Source organism: Apium graveolens, chromosome 1 (genome assembly GCF_009905375.1).
Source record: "Apium graveolens cultivar Ventura chromosome 1, ASM990537v1, whole genome shotgun sequence".
Lineage (NCBI taxonomy): Eukaryota > Viridiplantae > Streptophyta > Magnoliopsida > Apiales > Apiaceae > Apium > Apium graveolens.
The window spans coordinates 195,597,901-195,612,811 of NC_133647.1; the positions used below are offsets into that span (position 1 = coordinate 195,597,901).

Genomic DNA, 14,911 nt, shown 5'->3' on the forward strand with positions numbered 1-14,911 from the left:
TTTTCTAATTAATTTCACGTTTTATTCAACTTTTCTAATTTCACATCACCATAATAACCAAAAAGCACAATAAAAACAACTTCAAATTCGCTACACTGGCTGTATAATTTTCTAATTCAGTGGATGGCACTATCTTTTGGCCATTGAAAACCTTTATCCCCACCATAGAGTCTAAAATCTCTATTTTGTTTTAAAGTCAAATAAGAACACCAAACATCACACTGAAAATTCTAAACTACTAGTACTTTTCTAGTGCAGCCCCTTAAAATTCTGGCAAATCTTGCAACTCCCCAGCTCCACTAAAAAGATTGTCCCAGAAGTCCATTTCAGCATCAGCATTGCCACTTTCTTGAAATTTTTGGAACTCCTCGATGCCCGGGAACCCCTCGGACCAAAAACTTTCGTCATTTTTTCGAATTTTTGAGCTCTCCGATGACTCCATGATACGTCTAGCCATGGCTGACGAGTCTGTGACTGTTGAGAGTTCACTAGCCGAACGTTGTGGGCTGTTCCCGGGATTTTCAGATTCCGCCTGCATATTAGCATTCGACTCTTTTTGGACCTGATCAGGAGTGCATTGGTCATTTTTATTCAGCTTCTTCTTCAAGTGAGTATGCCAGACATTTTTTATTTCATTGTCTGTTCTCCCCGTGAGTTTCGCAGCAATTGCAGCCCATCTAGCAAAAAAACAAAACTACATGTATAAGATAACAATTAACAACACAAGTACAGAAACTGCATAGTTTATAATGATAGTGGATGGTAAAATAAACTGAGCACCTCCTGCTGAGTATTTTGGCACACCGGCCTAAAGAGATACCGTTAATTATTCGGATCATATATCGATTCCACAAACGATTTTAACTTGAAATCCCTAAAAAAATTGCGGTAAAATCACAAATCTACAAATACAAACACAAAATCGTAATTTTCATATTTTGCATCATTAAAGCGGAAAAACTCAGTCAAATGTCGTTCTACTTAACTATCTAGTTTGCGGAAATCTCAAATTTCTTGCCGCATAGGCAAGATCCTCCATCAACTCATATGAAATCAAAATCTAAGCAAAATAATGATTACTAAGAAAACAAGACACACCTTAAGTATTGTAAACTTGTTCTCATCTTTTACAAAAAATACAAACACAGAGTACTTGTTTTGATTAGTATGAAATCTCTTTGAATAGATCCTTAAAAGGCCACATCAACAAACTATTGAAAATGTACATTATTGGTTTCATAACATCTCGAATTCCTCACATATCGAACAAGACAAAATACAAAACAAAAAAGTAAAAACCATGCAGCCTAAATTAAGTGATACTGAATTCAATATTCAGGCTCAGCTTTCTAGATTCATTTTAGTACTCCTATACTACAGTGACATGTGAGTTCCTGAAGTATAATTTTCTTCAAGATTAAAAAAATTGCAAATATATGAAATTTTGATAACTTATTGCACGGATTCTTAGCCTGAACATACACTAGAAAGACCGTTTTTCCAATTTCAAATGTGTCTTAAACTAAAATAAACTATCAAAGTGATCAGTTTAGAGTAATCATTCATGTGTTGTGCTTAGATTGTACACTATTTGCGACTATGATGATGACTCCCCATAGAATATGCTACTTTTATTCCTCGTGTTTTGGTATTTGAATTATATATAGAATGATTTTTAACATATCTTAATATACTCATATATAGGCATATAGCAGTAACTTTAAAAGCTATTTCAAATGTCAAAAAAGAACAAGCATGTATATTTAAAACTTTTTCACACTATGAATACATTTTGAACAATTTCTCAAGATAATCAAGCAAATAGATTGATAAAAATTGTCTTATATTTTCCAACAATTGGGTCATTTTCACAATTCTCATGCTTATAGATAAATAGAAAAATACATCATTTCAAGATGAAATAAATAAACAATATAATTAACATACCTATTGCCAAGCTTTTGATGCATCTCAATGATAGTCTCTTCCTCCTCTTTGCTAAAATTTCCCCTTTTAATATCCGGCCTTAAGTAGTTGATCCATCTAAGCCTGCAACTCTTCCCACACCTTAAAAGTCCTGAAGATTTCACCAGTAATAACAAAAGCTGAGCTCCTATATATGATAAATAATATCGATTTCTTGCATATAAAAAAACGCATACATTTACCAAGTACCAACTCTCCTTGTAACAATAAAGAATAACAATAGTGATTATTTGATGAGTACTTTTAGTTCTTGGATAATTATATTATACATAAATGAAAGATAGAAAAAGTGTCAACGAAGTATTGGTGCGGTGATTGAGGTCGTGTACCCCTTAAGGGAGGTCAGAGTCGATCCCTTACATGTGCTTGTGTTATCAATTAACAAACAAGAAACATAGAAAAAGTGAAGATAAGTGTTAAAAATACCAGCTAGTTTAGGAAGAGCCCTCCAGTTGCCATGACCATTTTGTTGAATATAAGAGATGAGAATTTGATCTTCTTCATTGCTCCATGGCCCTTTCTTCAGTCCCATCTTTTCACAGCAAGGAGCTCTCACCATCTTCAACTCATGTGACTCTCTCTCTTTCTCTCTCTCCTCAAGTTGATATATGCTTAGAAAATGGAAAATGTGGGGATACTATGTGTATTTATATTTGCACGTGTACCGGTCAATATTCTATTGCATTTCATATAATTTTATTTAGATTTTTTAGAAAAAGAAATGTAAAGATTCTAGCTATGAGAAATTGAGAATCCTTTGTAAGTTACATTTGAGTATCTAAGTTCTAACACTAGAAAAAAAAATTATCCGATTCCAGCTCATTTCCTCTTCATATTCCAATCCTATTTCCAAATCATGCTTATCTGTTGTGTTTTTTTAAAAAATTGAATTTAAAAAGCAACACATTATATTAAGATTTCAAAGTTTCATTTGAATCTATTGTATTGATAAACATATTCAATATTTATTAATAAAAGTTGATATCTAGTACTCTCTCGATCCCAACCAATTTTTAAGTTTTATGAGAGAACGCATTTTAAGATGAATATAAAGTATAGTTTCATATTTTTTTAAAAAAAAATTCTTCTTTTGAATAAAAATAGAATGTTTAAACTTTTATTCAGAAAAAGAAATTTTTTTAAAAAAATATGAAACTATATTTTTTATTCATCTTAAAATACGTGTCGGACACTTGCAAAACAATTGGGAGGAAGGAAGGGAGTATAGTTTAAAGCTACCTACAAATATTCAAAAGTATTTGGTGGGGAGAGTTATTCAATTAAGATCGTATCTTGTGGATAACAAAAATATTGGTTAAATAATTTGGATTACTTTTTAATATATTCAAATATTCAATCAAGATTTTATAATTTTTTTTGTGGATTTTAAGCATATGTCAATATTTAATTTGGGTTTATTTCTATGAAAACTTTGAAGTGTACACTAGGATTTTATTTTTAAAGAAATTCGATGGATGATTAAAGATTTTAAAATTTTAGATGTGTATATTTTTAATTTAAGTATTCAATATGTATTACAAAAAATATTTTAAAATTTTTTGATATTTAAAACTTTCTAGATTCCCTATAAATTTGAGAATTTGGTAAATTTATAATATTTTTAAGACTTTCTAAAATTTGATTCGAACTTGAGAGAATACTGATTGAGCCTTCCTAACAATATAAAAAAATATTTATCCTTTTGGAATATGTTCAAAGTATGTGATTTTTTTTAAAAAAAATCCACATTTACCTTCCTTAAAAAATTAAATATTAAATTTTGCACACCGTTAAATTTATAAACCTTTTATCAAAAATATTTTTGATACAGGGCCCAACTTTAGAAGTTACAACAGTTTATGTTACAAACTGAATCTTTTTTGTCAGCAAAAGCCCAACTCAATTTCCATGGATTGGCCCAATTTCTCTAGAAAAACTAAATGTTTACTGACCCTTGTTGTACTTGTGAAGATCCCTCGTAGTTTTGTAGGTAAAATTAACATTATTAGTGTTTATAAACTCAGACATCAAGCTTGATTGAATATAATTGTGATTTGGCTTACGATCCCAAGTTCACAAGTTCGAATTCATTAGGAGGCACGGAAGTAAATCGATTGACATGCTCGGTGGGTACTAGTATGCTAGTATTCTTCCGAATTAGTTGAGGTGGGCGAAAGCTGACCCAGATACCGGATTAACAAAAAAATAAATATAAAAGCATGAGGATGCATACAACTTCTCATATATTTGAAAATTAACATGCACTAGTTTATCAGAAAGACTACAACAATATAGTACAACAGAATTACAGAGAGATTTTTTCTTCTTAATATATGTATTGAAACTTCATGCTTTTAAGTATGCTGCATGCTTGACAACTTGATTAAACTGGGACTGTTCTGGTATGTTGTGGCCTTGGCTCCATATCCTCTTCTTCTACATTTTCTTGAGACAGCTCCTCCAATGATTTTCCATTTGATTCGGGCACCAAGAACGTAAACAACATGCCAAGCGCGTTGATAACGCCAAGAACTATAAGGGAGTTCTTCATTCCAATACCTGCAGGATATCCTTTGTCTGTCTTGGTCTTGTCCTGGCTCTGGGATGCATATAGAAACCCGAATGCCCCGACCATTGCCCCAGCTTTTCCAGATGCTGCTGATATACCATGGCACGTAGAGCGTAGCCGTGCAGGGAAAATCTCAGCTGGAACGACAAATGTAGTTGCATTTGGACCAAAATTTGAGAAGAAAAATGTCAGTGAGTACATAACCACAAATCCTATTCGGTTTTCTTTATGAGTCCAGTGATCATATGGAATAGCTAATGCAAACATGAACACTGTCATAAAAAAGAAGCCCATTAATTGAATCTTGAATCTTCCCATTTTATCAATTAATGCCACAGTAAACCAGTAACCTGGAACAGTACTAAAGAGAGCAATGAGAGTTTGAGCCCTTGCAATCTTGTAAACCTCTTCAATTGCATTCATGGTTTTAGCTGGAGGAAGCCATCCGATATTGGTGAAAATGTCTTTCTGGAAAAGATTGGAACTATAGAAAGCGATGTCCAACAAGAACCATGTACTAGTGGTTCCAAGCAAATGAAGACCATGGCGTCTGAGAAATTCTCTGCTGAACAAACCAAATTGTTTCTTTGTTACATCCTCGACTTTGTCTGGTTCTGCAACTATCTCCATTTGCAACACTTTGGACATATCAGAAGCAGCCTGTTTTGCATTTTTGGCCACCAAGGCCGTGTAACGTGCAGTTTCTGGCATTTTCATGCGCCAATAGTATGTCATTCCAGCAGGAATTGCACCAAACATTAAGATTATCCGCCACACATAATCAGCTTGATCAACAGTAGAACCAAGAGCATTATCTTCATATGCTGGAGCTGGGAAACTAGACTTAAAAGACGCGGACACAATAATAGCAAAAATCCCTCCTGCCAAAATTCCAAAGCCCTGCATTGCAAACACAGCTGCAATGAACGCTCCACGAGTCTTCTTATTAGCATATTCAGACATAATTGTGGCAGAAAGAGGGTAATCACCACCAATGCCAAAGCCTAACCAAAACCTGAAGAAACACAATGTAGTTATAACAGCTTTCGGGTTGTCACTAAAAGAAAGGCCAGACGCAATTGAACAGATGACCATGATCATAAGTGTCATTCCATAGACTCTTTTTCTTCCCATTTTGTCTCCAAGCCATCCGAAAAACAGCTGGCCTGCAATCGTGCCAACGAATGCAACACCGTTAACTGCAGCAGCGACGCCTGGAGGCAGTGATCCGGGCTTCTCATAACCATCTACATGGTAGTAAATCCGGCCTAATAATTTCGTGACAAGGGAGATGCAAAACAAATCATATGCATCAGTGAAAAATCCCATTCCAGCAATAACAATTGCAGTGAAGTGATACAATTGTGTCTTGGCCACATCAAGTGCATTAAGCACTCTCAATTCGTCTCTTGCCATTGCTGTTTCAGATCCTCAAACACTGCTGCAAGGAAAAAAACGATACAATTAATCCTTGTAACGTGATAATTTTATAAAGGGATTTTTGACTAAATATCCCAGTTGCAGAAAATATTTACAAAAATACGGATGAACCTCGTATGCAATCGTTTCAACCTCATGTGCAACCGTCCATAAGCGGCGTCCGTATTTTTGTAAATATTTTCATAAAAAGTGATATTTTTGATAAATTCTCTTCCATAAACCCGAAACTAAAATTACATCATATTAGAGTATAACCTAAAGCACAGCAGAAGCCGAAAAAATGATATCAATTTTTCATGAAATAAAATGTATAATAATTTTAACTCGTAAGTTACTTATAAAATAAGTCAAACGGAGCAGTTCCTACAAATTTTGGAGTAAAATATAAGAGCATTTTTTTGTCCGCCTTCTATGCCGGCATGTATGACCCGGTGAGTCCAATCAATTAATTAATTAAAGTGACTACTGACTAAATAGAGTACCTTGAATATGACATATTGGAAGAACATGTTAATAATATAAATTAAAGTAATATTATAATTTATATTATTATATAACCAGCGGACAAGTTAACGTCACATGAGTACTACTGTACTAATACTTGACAAGGAGAAGTATCTTCTACTATATTATTTCATGCATGTTAAATTAAAGCCATAATATGTAACAGCTGTTTCATAAAGATTCCTGTTTCATAAGGCTTTCATCTTAATTGTTTTTTTATCACGATAAGGTGCGGGAGCGGTACAAATTATACGAAAAGATAGAATCGAACAAGTAATATATCGTATACATGATCTCAGTTACCGTTGCTAGGCCAGGATTTCATTAACATTTTCATCTTAATTGCAAATGTATTAAAAGATTTTGATTATTTTATGGAGATTGGAATGGAAGTCAATATATAAGTTTTGTAAATTAAGATACTCCCTCTGTCCCTCCCATTTATTTACACTTTCCTTTTTTTGATGTTCCTTCCAATTGTTTACATTTCAAAATTTTTCAAAAATAGTAAAGTTTTTATAATTTTTAAATTAACTACATCCACTACTTTCCTCCACTATACCCACTTTATACATATAATATTAATCGGTCCCATTACTTTACTCATTTTTTCAACTTTTTTCCACTAATTTATCATTTTTCTTAAACTCCGCGTTTTATTTGGGAGGGACGGAGGGAGTATCAGAGAAGATAGGGTTGTTAAAATATGTTTGGAGGAGAGTGTTTGTTGTTTAAGAATTGATGTACTAGGCATTTTGAAAAGTCAAAAGAATACAGTGAAGCATCTTCTAAAACAATTAAATGTACAAAAAGTTTGTTGACAGAGAAAAGAGAAAAGTTTCCATTGAGGTAACAAATAAAAGGTGACAGACCAAACAGAACCGTCCGAGGAAGAACTTTCTGGAAAAGCAAAAGCATGATCAGGATTGCAGAGGAAAGATCTTGAAGCCTGAAGCTAAACAAACTCAACAAACTCATACTTCTTGTAAAGTATTACTACTAACACCCAAATACATAATCTAATCCATGAGTATCTTTCTTTCGAGTTCGAGTTTCAGCGCAGACAAGTGTATATGTGTGATTAGTAAGATGGACAAGTATGTCAGATTATGAAAATATGGAAACTCTTACAATTCCTACATGGGTGAATATACTATACAAGAATATGATCATGTACATGAAACAAAACCAAGAGAAACATAAAAACTTTAACTCACCTCAGAGAATTCACAAATGTCTGGGGGAAGAAAATCAATGTCAGCAACTTATGCACACACACACAACTACATATATGAATAGATTTGTGATGAGAAGACTACACACTAGGTGTGAGAGGAGAGGTGTTGTAGGAGTAGCGTATGGAGTATGGAATGAGAAGTAGGGTGCATATTTATATAACTCTGAGACTTTGATTTCAGCATCTAAAAAAGCATATTCTGTTATTCTACATGATTTTGTTAGTATAATACAAATTACAACCTCGACTTGGATTGTTACTAGCTGGGAGTTTATAGAAGGGGATTCACACTTGCCATGATTTATAAAATCTCCATTTGGTCAAATTGCAGGACTTGCATTGCATTTGCAATTTGCATGTCCCAAAGCTTGTAGATATTTACTGTTTTGTTAAATATCTGACCTTTGACTCTGTGTGTGCAACTAGAAAACTGGATAAGCTCCAGCTCTTGAGCCACTATGAGTCTATGGCATTCATTTTTTAGCTCGGTAGAATAATAATATAAAATACGAAAAGGGTCTTCCTCTTGCGGTTTTTAAAGAACTGTTTTCTTAATATGATATTATATTTTCGCAATTTATCATGATATGAAAGAAAAATTAATGTTTCAAAAATGGTACTCGATCCACTCTTCAACACGGCTACACACAGGTCAAAATCCGGACCGGACCGGCCCACATTGAAGATCGAATTTTTTCAAAATTAAGGACCGAGGACCGGAACGACTTTATCCGGTCTTGAGACCGGACCGGAAAAACCAGGTTTGGACCGGAAGCGGACTGGTTTGGACCGGTATAATTAATATTTATATATAAAAAAATTATTTGTTACAAATAATTTTTCCTTAACTTTATTTGTTTATTAGGTCACTGCATGCATAAGTAGTAATTATATATACATAAACATCATTGTTAACTTCGTCTCTGTTTTCAACTGAGCCCAACAAACAAAAATGAAGCAAATGAACACGTGACTTAACGTACAAAGTCTTTCAACTTTTATAATTAAAGATTAGAATATATTCTGCCTCATTTTTCAACTTTTATAATTGTCTTTGTTTACGGTAAGAGATCCTTTTTTTTGCTAAAGAAGAGATCCTTTTCATGATAACGGTAAACATTACGAAGTACCAAACAAAATCTATACTATATTGTAATCGGAATAATATTATAAAATTTGATATATGTATTTTGATTGGTTTGAAGTGATCAGGACCGTTGGATTTAAATACTAAAAAAATATTTATTACTCAAATTTTCAGGTTCGAACCGCCAACAACAAATATTTATATTATTATTTATATGCTAACCAAAATTCAGGTTCAAATCCTGCCAATAACAAATATTTACATTATTATTTATAAATATACTAATAAGGTAATGATCCAATTTTTTTATTGAAATTTTAAATAACATAAAAATATTAATGAAGTCATGTATATGGCACAGGTTGTAAAGTTATGTGTTTAATTTGCTTATTAAAGTCAACATTGTAAACTTATGATACTCCCTCTATTTTTTCTTATTTGTCGCTTTGACTTTTGCACGTATTTTAATATGGTTTGACCGGCTAGTTAGAAATATGATTTTAAAAATTTTCTTTTTGTAAATTAAAATATAAGTTGTCTACTTTTATTTACAAAAATAAAATTTTATAAATGATAATTTTAACTAGCCGGTCAAAGTACATTGAAATGTGTGCAAAAGTCAAAGCGACAAATAAAAAAAACAGAGGGAGTAATTATCTAATTTTTCAGTACATCTATGCATACTTTTTGACATATGATAATTTTTTATAGGTTGTAAACTGTAAAGAACCTATGATGCAAAAGTCTGAATCAACTATTCATTTCAACATAAATTAAAAAATAACGCAAAATTAACGTAATTTATAAGCAATTTACAAGATCATTATTTTTTAGTTAAACTTATAATCTCAACACTTGAGCTTAAATTTATTTATAAATTTATATAAATATCCATTTTAATGAATTTAGGCAATCAAGACGTCATGCATCGGTTCCCAAATTTGAATACTTTGTTTTTTTAATTTTAATGTTTGTCAATTTCATAAATTACCCCAAAAGAAACTTCAACTTGTCTCACCTTTATTTTGTGTCTTTTTATTGTGATTGTCTTTTCAATTTATATATTTTTCTGATTCAATATACTCAAAACTAAAAGTCAGTCTCCCAGTGATATTGATTGATTATTAATGTGTACGCGTCAAATAACTCTCTGGCCACAGGAGGTGCTATTCTGGTGGGTCGATCGACATCGGACCCTACCCGGAACGAATTCTGGAAGGGTTAAAAACGGGTCGGATTCCATATTGACCTCAATAAAAAAGGGTGATGACAATCAATCCGTCAATCCAGTTAACTTGAATCCGACCCGCTTAATTCGTAAAATTATATTTAAAGTAACATGTTAAATTCAAAACAAATTTTTAATTTACAGTGCAAAAGGCATGTGTAATTTCCAGAGTTCTGAATTTAACATTTCCCTATATAAAATATATATTTATTAATATATATTACCCCTAATAAAATTTTTCATATAAATATAAACTTATAAAGGTTGAATTATATTTTGATTATTTTTTATATTTTCAACTAATTGTATATATACATTTTAATTAATTATTACGCCATTAATAATTTTGTAATACAAAATATTATTTTTAAACTTAAAAATATATTTTGTTCATTATGTATGCAACACAAACTTAAAATTTTATAAAAGTGCAATGCTTTGATAAATAAAATATTTAATGATATTATTAGTAGATAAAATAATTTATCGAATAAATGAAGTAGCAGGTCGGGTCGGGTGACTTGTTTAAAAAATGGTCGGGTCAGTGTCAAGATTTTGCGGGTCAAATTTTTTTCATGTGTGTCGACATTAAAACTCGACCTAAGACTATGAGATCGGGTTAAAAACGGGTCGATCCCAAATTGACCCAAATAAAAAGGCACGTTGCGGTCAATCCAGTTAACCCGAATCCGACACGCTTAATTCACGAAACTTTTATTTAAAAAATGTATTTATATATATATAAACTTAAAAATGTATTTTGTTCATTATATATGCTGCATAAACTTAAAAAATTATCAAAGTGTAATGCTTTGATAAATAAAGTATTTAATTAAAAATACTAGATAATTTGAATAATTATATTATTAGTAGATAAAATAATTCGTCGAATAAATAAATTAGCGGGTCGGGTAGGAAAGTGACCTGTTTAAAAAACAGGTGAGGTTACTGTCAAGATTTTGCGGCTAAATAAAATATCATTAATTTTGTAGTACTAGCCTAGGCGTATTAAAAGAATTTTACTATTTTTAATTAAAAATTGAGATCTGGAAATAAATTAAGCTACTAAATATTTTTTGCTCATCCTACATAGAGACGACAATGGTTTGAGTTCGGATTGAGTATCATAAATTTCGAATCCAAATTCGCAAGGTTTCGTATAAAATATTTTGTATATGATTTACTCCCTCCGTCCCTCCCAGATGTTTACATTTGGGTGGGGCGCGGAGTTTAAGAAAAATGATAAAGTAGTGGAGAAAAGTTGAAAAAATGAATAAAGTAGTGGGACCGATTAATATTATATGTATAAAGTGGGTATAGTGGAGGAAAATAGTGGATGTAGTTAATTTAAAAATTATAAAAACTTTACTATTTTTGGAAATTTTTAAAATGTAAACAATTAGAAGGGACATCCAAAAAGGAAAGTGTAAACAAATGGGAGGTACGAAGGGAGTATGATTTATGATTTATGAAGTCAACACAAACTCAAAGTTAAATACTGTAGGAGTGATGTTTGGGTTAGATTCTATTACAGTCAACTTTTGGTTGCATTAAAAATATATAATTGGCCCAACCTCACTATTTGGGGTCAGTATTATTGGACTTTTATCGTGTGTCATATTCTAAATATCAAATTTTATATACTTTTCAATAATTGACTTACTTTTATTTGTGAAAACTTTAGTACTAAGATAAATAATGAAATTTATAGGGTGTGCCGTAGGGCACACGTTAAGAATTTGTGTTTAATAAATTATTAAAATTTTATTGAAGCAGAATTTATTAATAATGATGGATTATTATATATACAGAAGTGTCCATCAATATAATTATATACGAATTTTTAGCGCGTAACGCGTGTACTTGGACTCACGCTAAAAAAATTGAGAAAACAAAAATGAATTAAAAAATGTCATTTAAGAGTTTATTGTGTACTCAGCCTTCACAGATGAAAAAATGAAACTTACTTGTCCCTCCCATTTGTTTACAATTTTTGGATATCCTTTCATTGTTTATATTTCGAAATTTTTTAAAAATAATAAAGTTTTTATAATTTTTAAAATAAAATACATCCACTATTTCTCTCAATTATACTCATTTTATATTTATAATATTAATCGGTCACACTACTTTACTTACATTTTAACTTTACTCCACTATTTTATTATTTTTTTTAAACTCCGTGCTCAATTTAAATATAAATATTTGGGAGGGATCAGAGGGAGTATTATTTTAACGTCATGGATCAATGATTGAAGCAATTAGTGAGGCAATTACAGATGATAGAGAAAATATTTTGTTTTCAATTCAAATTATGAAAACAATGATTTTTTAAGCTATAGTTTTTGTAAACTAATCACCCTTGCATACACATCATCTACATGTAAGATATTTTTTAATGTGTTTGTTTACGCGTTGTATTGTACTCTCTCCATCCCATTTTATTCTTCCTCTTTTGACTTTCGGTAATGTTCACGGTAAGTGATTGATTACTAATTTACGTCTAATTTATAATATCAAACATAGTCATGAGTGATCTCGTTGGATTCGTATTTATCAGTGCTTTAATACAGTGAAATTTTTATATTTAATAATAATACGAATTTAAAGATATTAACAATCAAAAATATGCATTGACAAACGTTTGCAACACAAACAGGAAACGTTTTTAGGGACGGAGGGAGTACGTTACATCGGTGAATTTATTGATATAGTATTACGACCTCCTTGTCCGCCTATTTGTTTGGCAACTTGTCGGCAAATTACTGGAATTTTGGTGATGTGTATGGGGTTGTTTGTTTTTACTTATTAGAAATATATACATTATTTTATATTATAAAATTTAGTGATTTTTTGAGAAAATCCAAATTTTTTAAAAAAATTGCTAAAATATTTTCATATTTTAAAAAAATTCCAAAAATACCTTTTATTTGTAAAAATAGTATTTGACAATTTGCACGTGTAATTGAAATTTAACAAACTCATAATTATATCATTGTTGAACTATTTTTTCTTGGATAGACAAGGACAAGATTTTTTGAAAAGTTATATATATGTGATAATCCCCCACTGTTATTTTGACCAATCGACTATAAATATATCACCATAAATTTTTTTATCACTGAATCAATATTATAAAAATTTCACAAATCTGTAAATTCGGACACGATGAACAACAAAAATCAAACTCTCACGTGGAGACTAATCAAAATCCAAATAAATTAAAATTTTATTGAAGAAAAACAAGAATCGAATTATGAATAATAAAAGAAATTGGGGTTTTTTATTGGTGAATTCCGATGAAAATCCATTCGGAAAATAGAGGTGGATACTTCCAAAGATGAGAAAATTTCATGGATAGATAATATTTAATTAAATGATAAATTTACATGTAAACCATAGCTAGAAAACATTTATGCATATTTTAATGAAATTATAAAAATAAGTTTTGTCAATGGCAGTGTTCTAAAAATATTCGATTTTATTAAAAAAAATCGATTAATTTCGGATTAATCCTTAAAAATTATTTGATCGATTTATTTTTTGAATTCCGATGAATATTTATAAATTATATATTTCATAATAAATAAGGTAAACATATTAAATATTAATAAAATATTTAAATACATTTAATTTTTATTCCGATTAATCCTTTCTAAACCGATCATACACTCCCTTTTTGCGGCAACAACACCAAATTAAACAAAGTCCCTAACACCAATTCAACCTTCGTACATACCTATGTACATTCGTGTAATAAAAAAATTTAGATCAAACACAAACTATGTTCCCACTTAAAGTTTGTTTGTGTGTGTTTTCTTTTTAGTTAATCTTTTTTGGTGTGCCTTTATTTTACATGTTTTGTTAAGCTGAGGATGCTGCCGTCTTTTCGGTTCATCCATTTGTCACAGTTCTATGTTGCGTTTTCCAATTTTGCGTATCACGTACGTTATTAGCCTTATTACACGATAGTATTTGTATTTTTGTCAAATGGGCGTTTGCATGCATTATTCGGGCACTAAATTTCAAATAGAAAGGTAATTAAACTTTTCTTAAATGATTTGATTATGAAAATGTCAAAGCCTAACTATGGCAGTGTACGGTAATTTTATATATTAATAATTTATTTTTGTTCAGTTTCAATTTAATTCAATAACATTATATTTCAATAATTTGCCATTTTTAAAAATTGTCTATATAATTTTTAAATTATATTAGAAGTGACCAGTGTTATAAATTTCGGAAATCGGAACTATTCGGTTGATGTACCGACTTACGATTTATCGGACGATTTTTAAAAAACGGATGATTAATCGGCGATTTATCGGGAATCGGTCAAATCGGACAAATATTTTTGACCGATTTTTGAGCGATTTATCGGGAATTTTTGAAAAATCGGCCGAGTTTTATAACAGAGGAAGTGACTTATAAAAAAAAGGGACAAGATTTGGCAACTACCTGTCAATCTCTATTTCTATTACAAAAGCTCTTTATATTGCAAATTATGCCCTTCGTACTTAATAAGTTAATATTACTCACCATCATTTACTTGGAATTTACCTTTGTTAAAATTGTTTTAAATTTAAATTTGATAATATAAATATACACTAAATAATAATTAAACAAATTAAAATATAAATAGGGTTCATAAATAGAGTAGGACTTGCCAGATAAAAAAATAATAAGAACGATTAATCGGTCACAGAGTCTACTAGAGCAGTGGTCCGTTCATAACTGTTACAAGAACTTACTCCATCGGTTCCAAAATGATGTTCCCATTTTGACTTTTTGTACTGTTTATAGTAAGCGATTGACTACTAATTTACGTCTAATCTATAATATCAAACATAGTCATGAGTG

General features: G+C 30.9%; 2 protein-coding genes across 3 annotated transcripts; both read right to left on the reverse strand.

Moving 5' to 3' along the window:
- On the reverse strand, positions 1 to 2,610 carry LOC141675955 (transcription factor MYB15-like). The gene is made up of 3 exons (XM_074482079.1): positions 2,413 to 2,610; positions 1,948 to 2,077; positions 1 to 677 (listed from the first exon to the last, which is right to left on the reverse strand). The coding sequence occupies exons 1-3, from the start codon at positions 2,543 to 2,545 to the stop codon at positions 263 to 265; spliced, it is 678 nt and encodes a 225-aa protein (XP_074338180.1). The 5' UTR covers positions 2,546 to 2,610; the 3' UTR covers positions 1 to 262.
- A 1,600-nt stretch (positions 2,611 to 4,210) lies between these two features.
- LOC141675929 (low affinity inorganic phosphate transporter 1-like) lies at positions 4,211 to 7,999 on the reverse strand. 2 transcript variants are annotated; one of them, XM_074482078.1, is made up of 2 exons: positions 7,717 to 7,999; positions 4,211 to 5,993 (listed from the first exon to the last, which is right to left on the reverse strand). In XM_074482078.1, exon 2 carries the CDS (start codon positions 5,969 to 5,971, stop codon positions 4,370 to 4,372), a length of 1,602 nt encoding a protein of 533 aa, XP_074338179.1. In that variant the 5' UTR covers positions 5,972 to 5,993; positions 7,717 to 7,999; the 3' UTR covers positions 4,211 to 4,369. The 2 variants fall into 2 exon arrangements, with proteins under 2 accessions (XP_074338179.1, XP_074338178.1); XM_074482077.1 differs by having other exon boundaries at positions 4,211 to 5,996; positions 7,717 to 7,998.
- Positions 8,000 to 14,911: the final 6,912 nt, after the last annotated feature.

What these genes read in the sequence shown, in the direction of transcription:
- LOC141675955 (XM_074482079.1), bottom strand. Translation starts at nt 2,545, where the DNA reads ATGGTGAGAGCTCCTTGCTGTGAAAAGATGGGACTGAAGAAAGGGCCA. An exon ending in GGCTCTTCCTAAACTAGCTG is followed by an intron (nt 2,078 to 2,412) that starts GTATTTTTAACA and finishes TGAAATCTTCAG; the next exon opens with GACTTTTAAGGTGTGGGAAG. An exon ending in CATCAAAAGCTTGGCAATAG is followed by an intron (nt 678 to 1,947) that starts GTATGTTAATTA and finishes TTTTTTTGCTAG; the next exon opens with ATGGGCTGCAATTGCTGCGA.
- LOC141675929 (XM_074482078.1), bottom strand. Translation starts at nt 5,971, where the DNA reads ATGGCAAGAGACGAATTGAGAGTGCTTAATGCACTTGATGTGGCCAAG.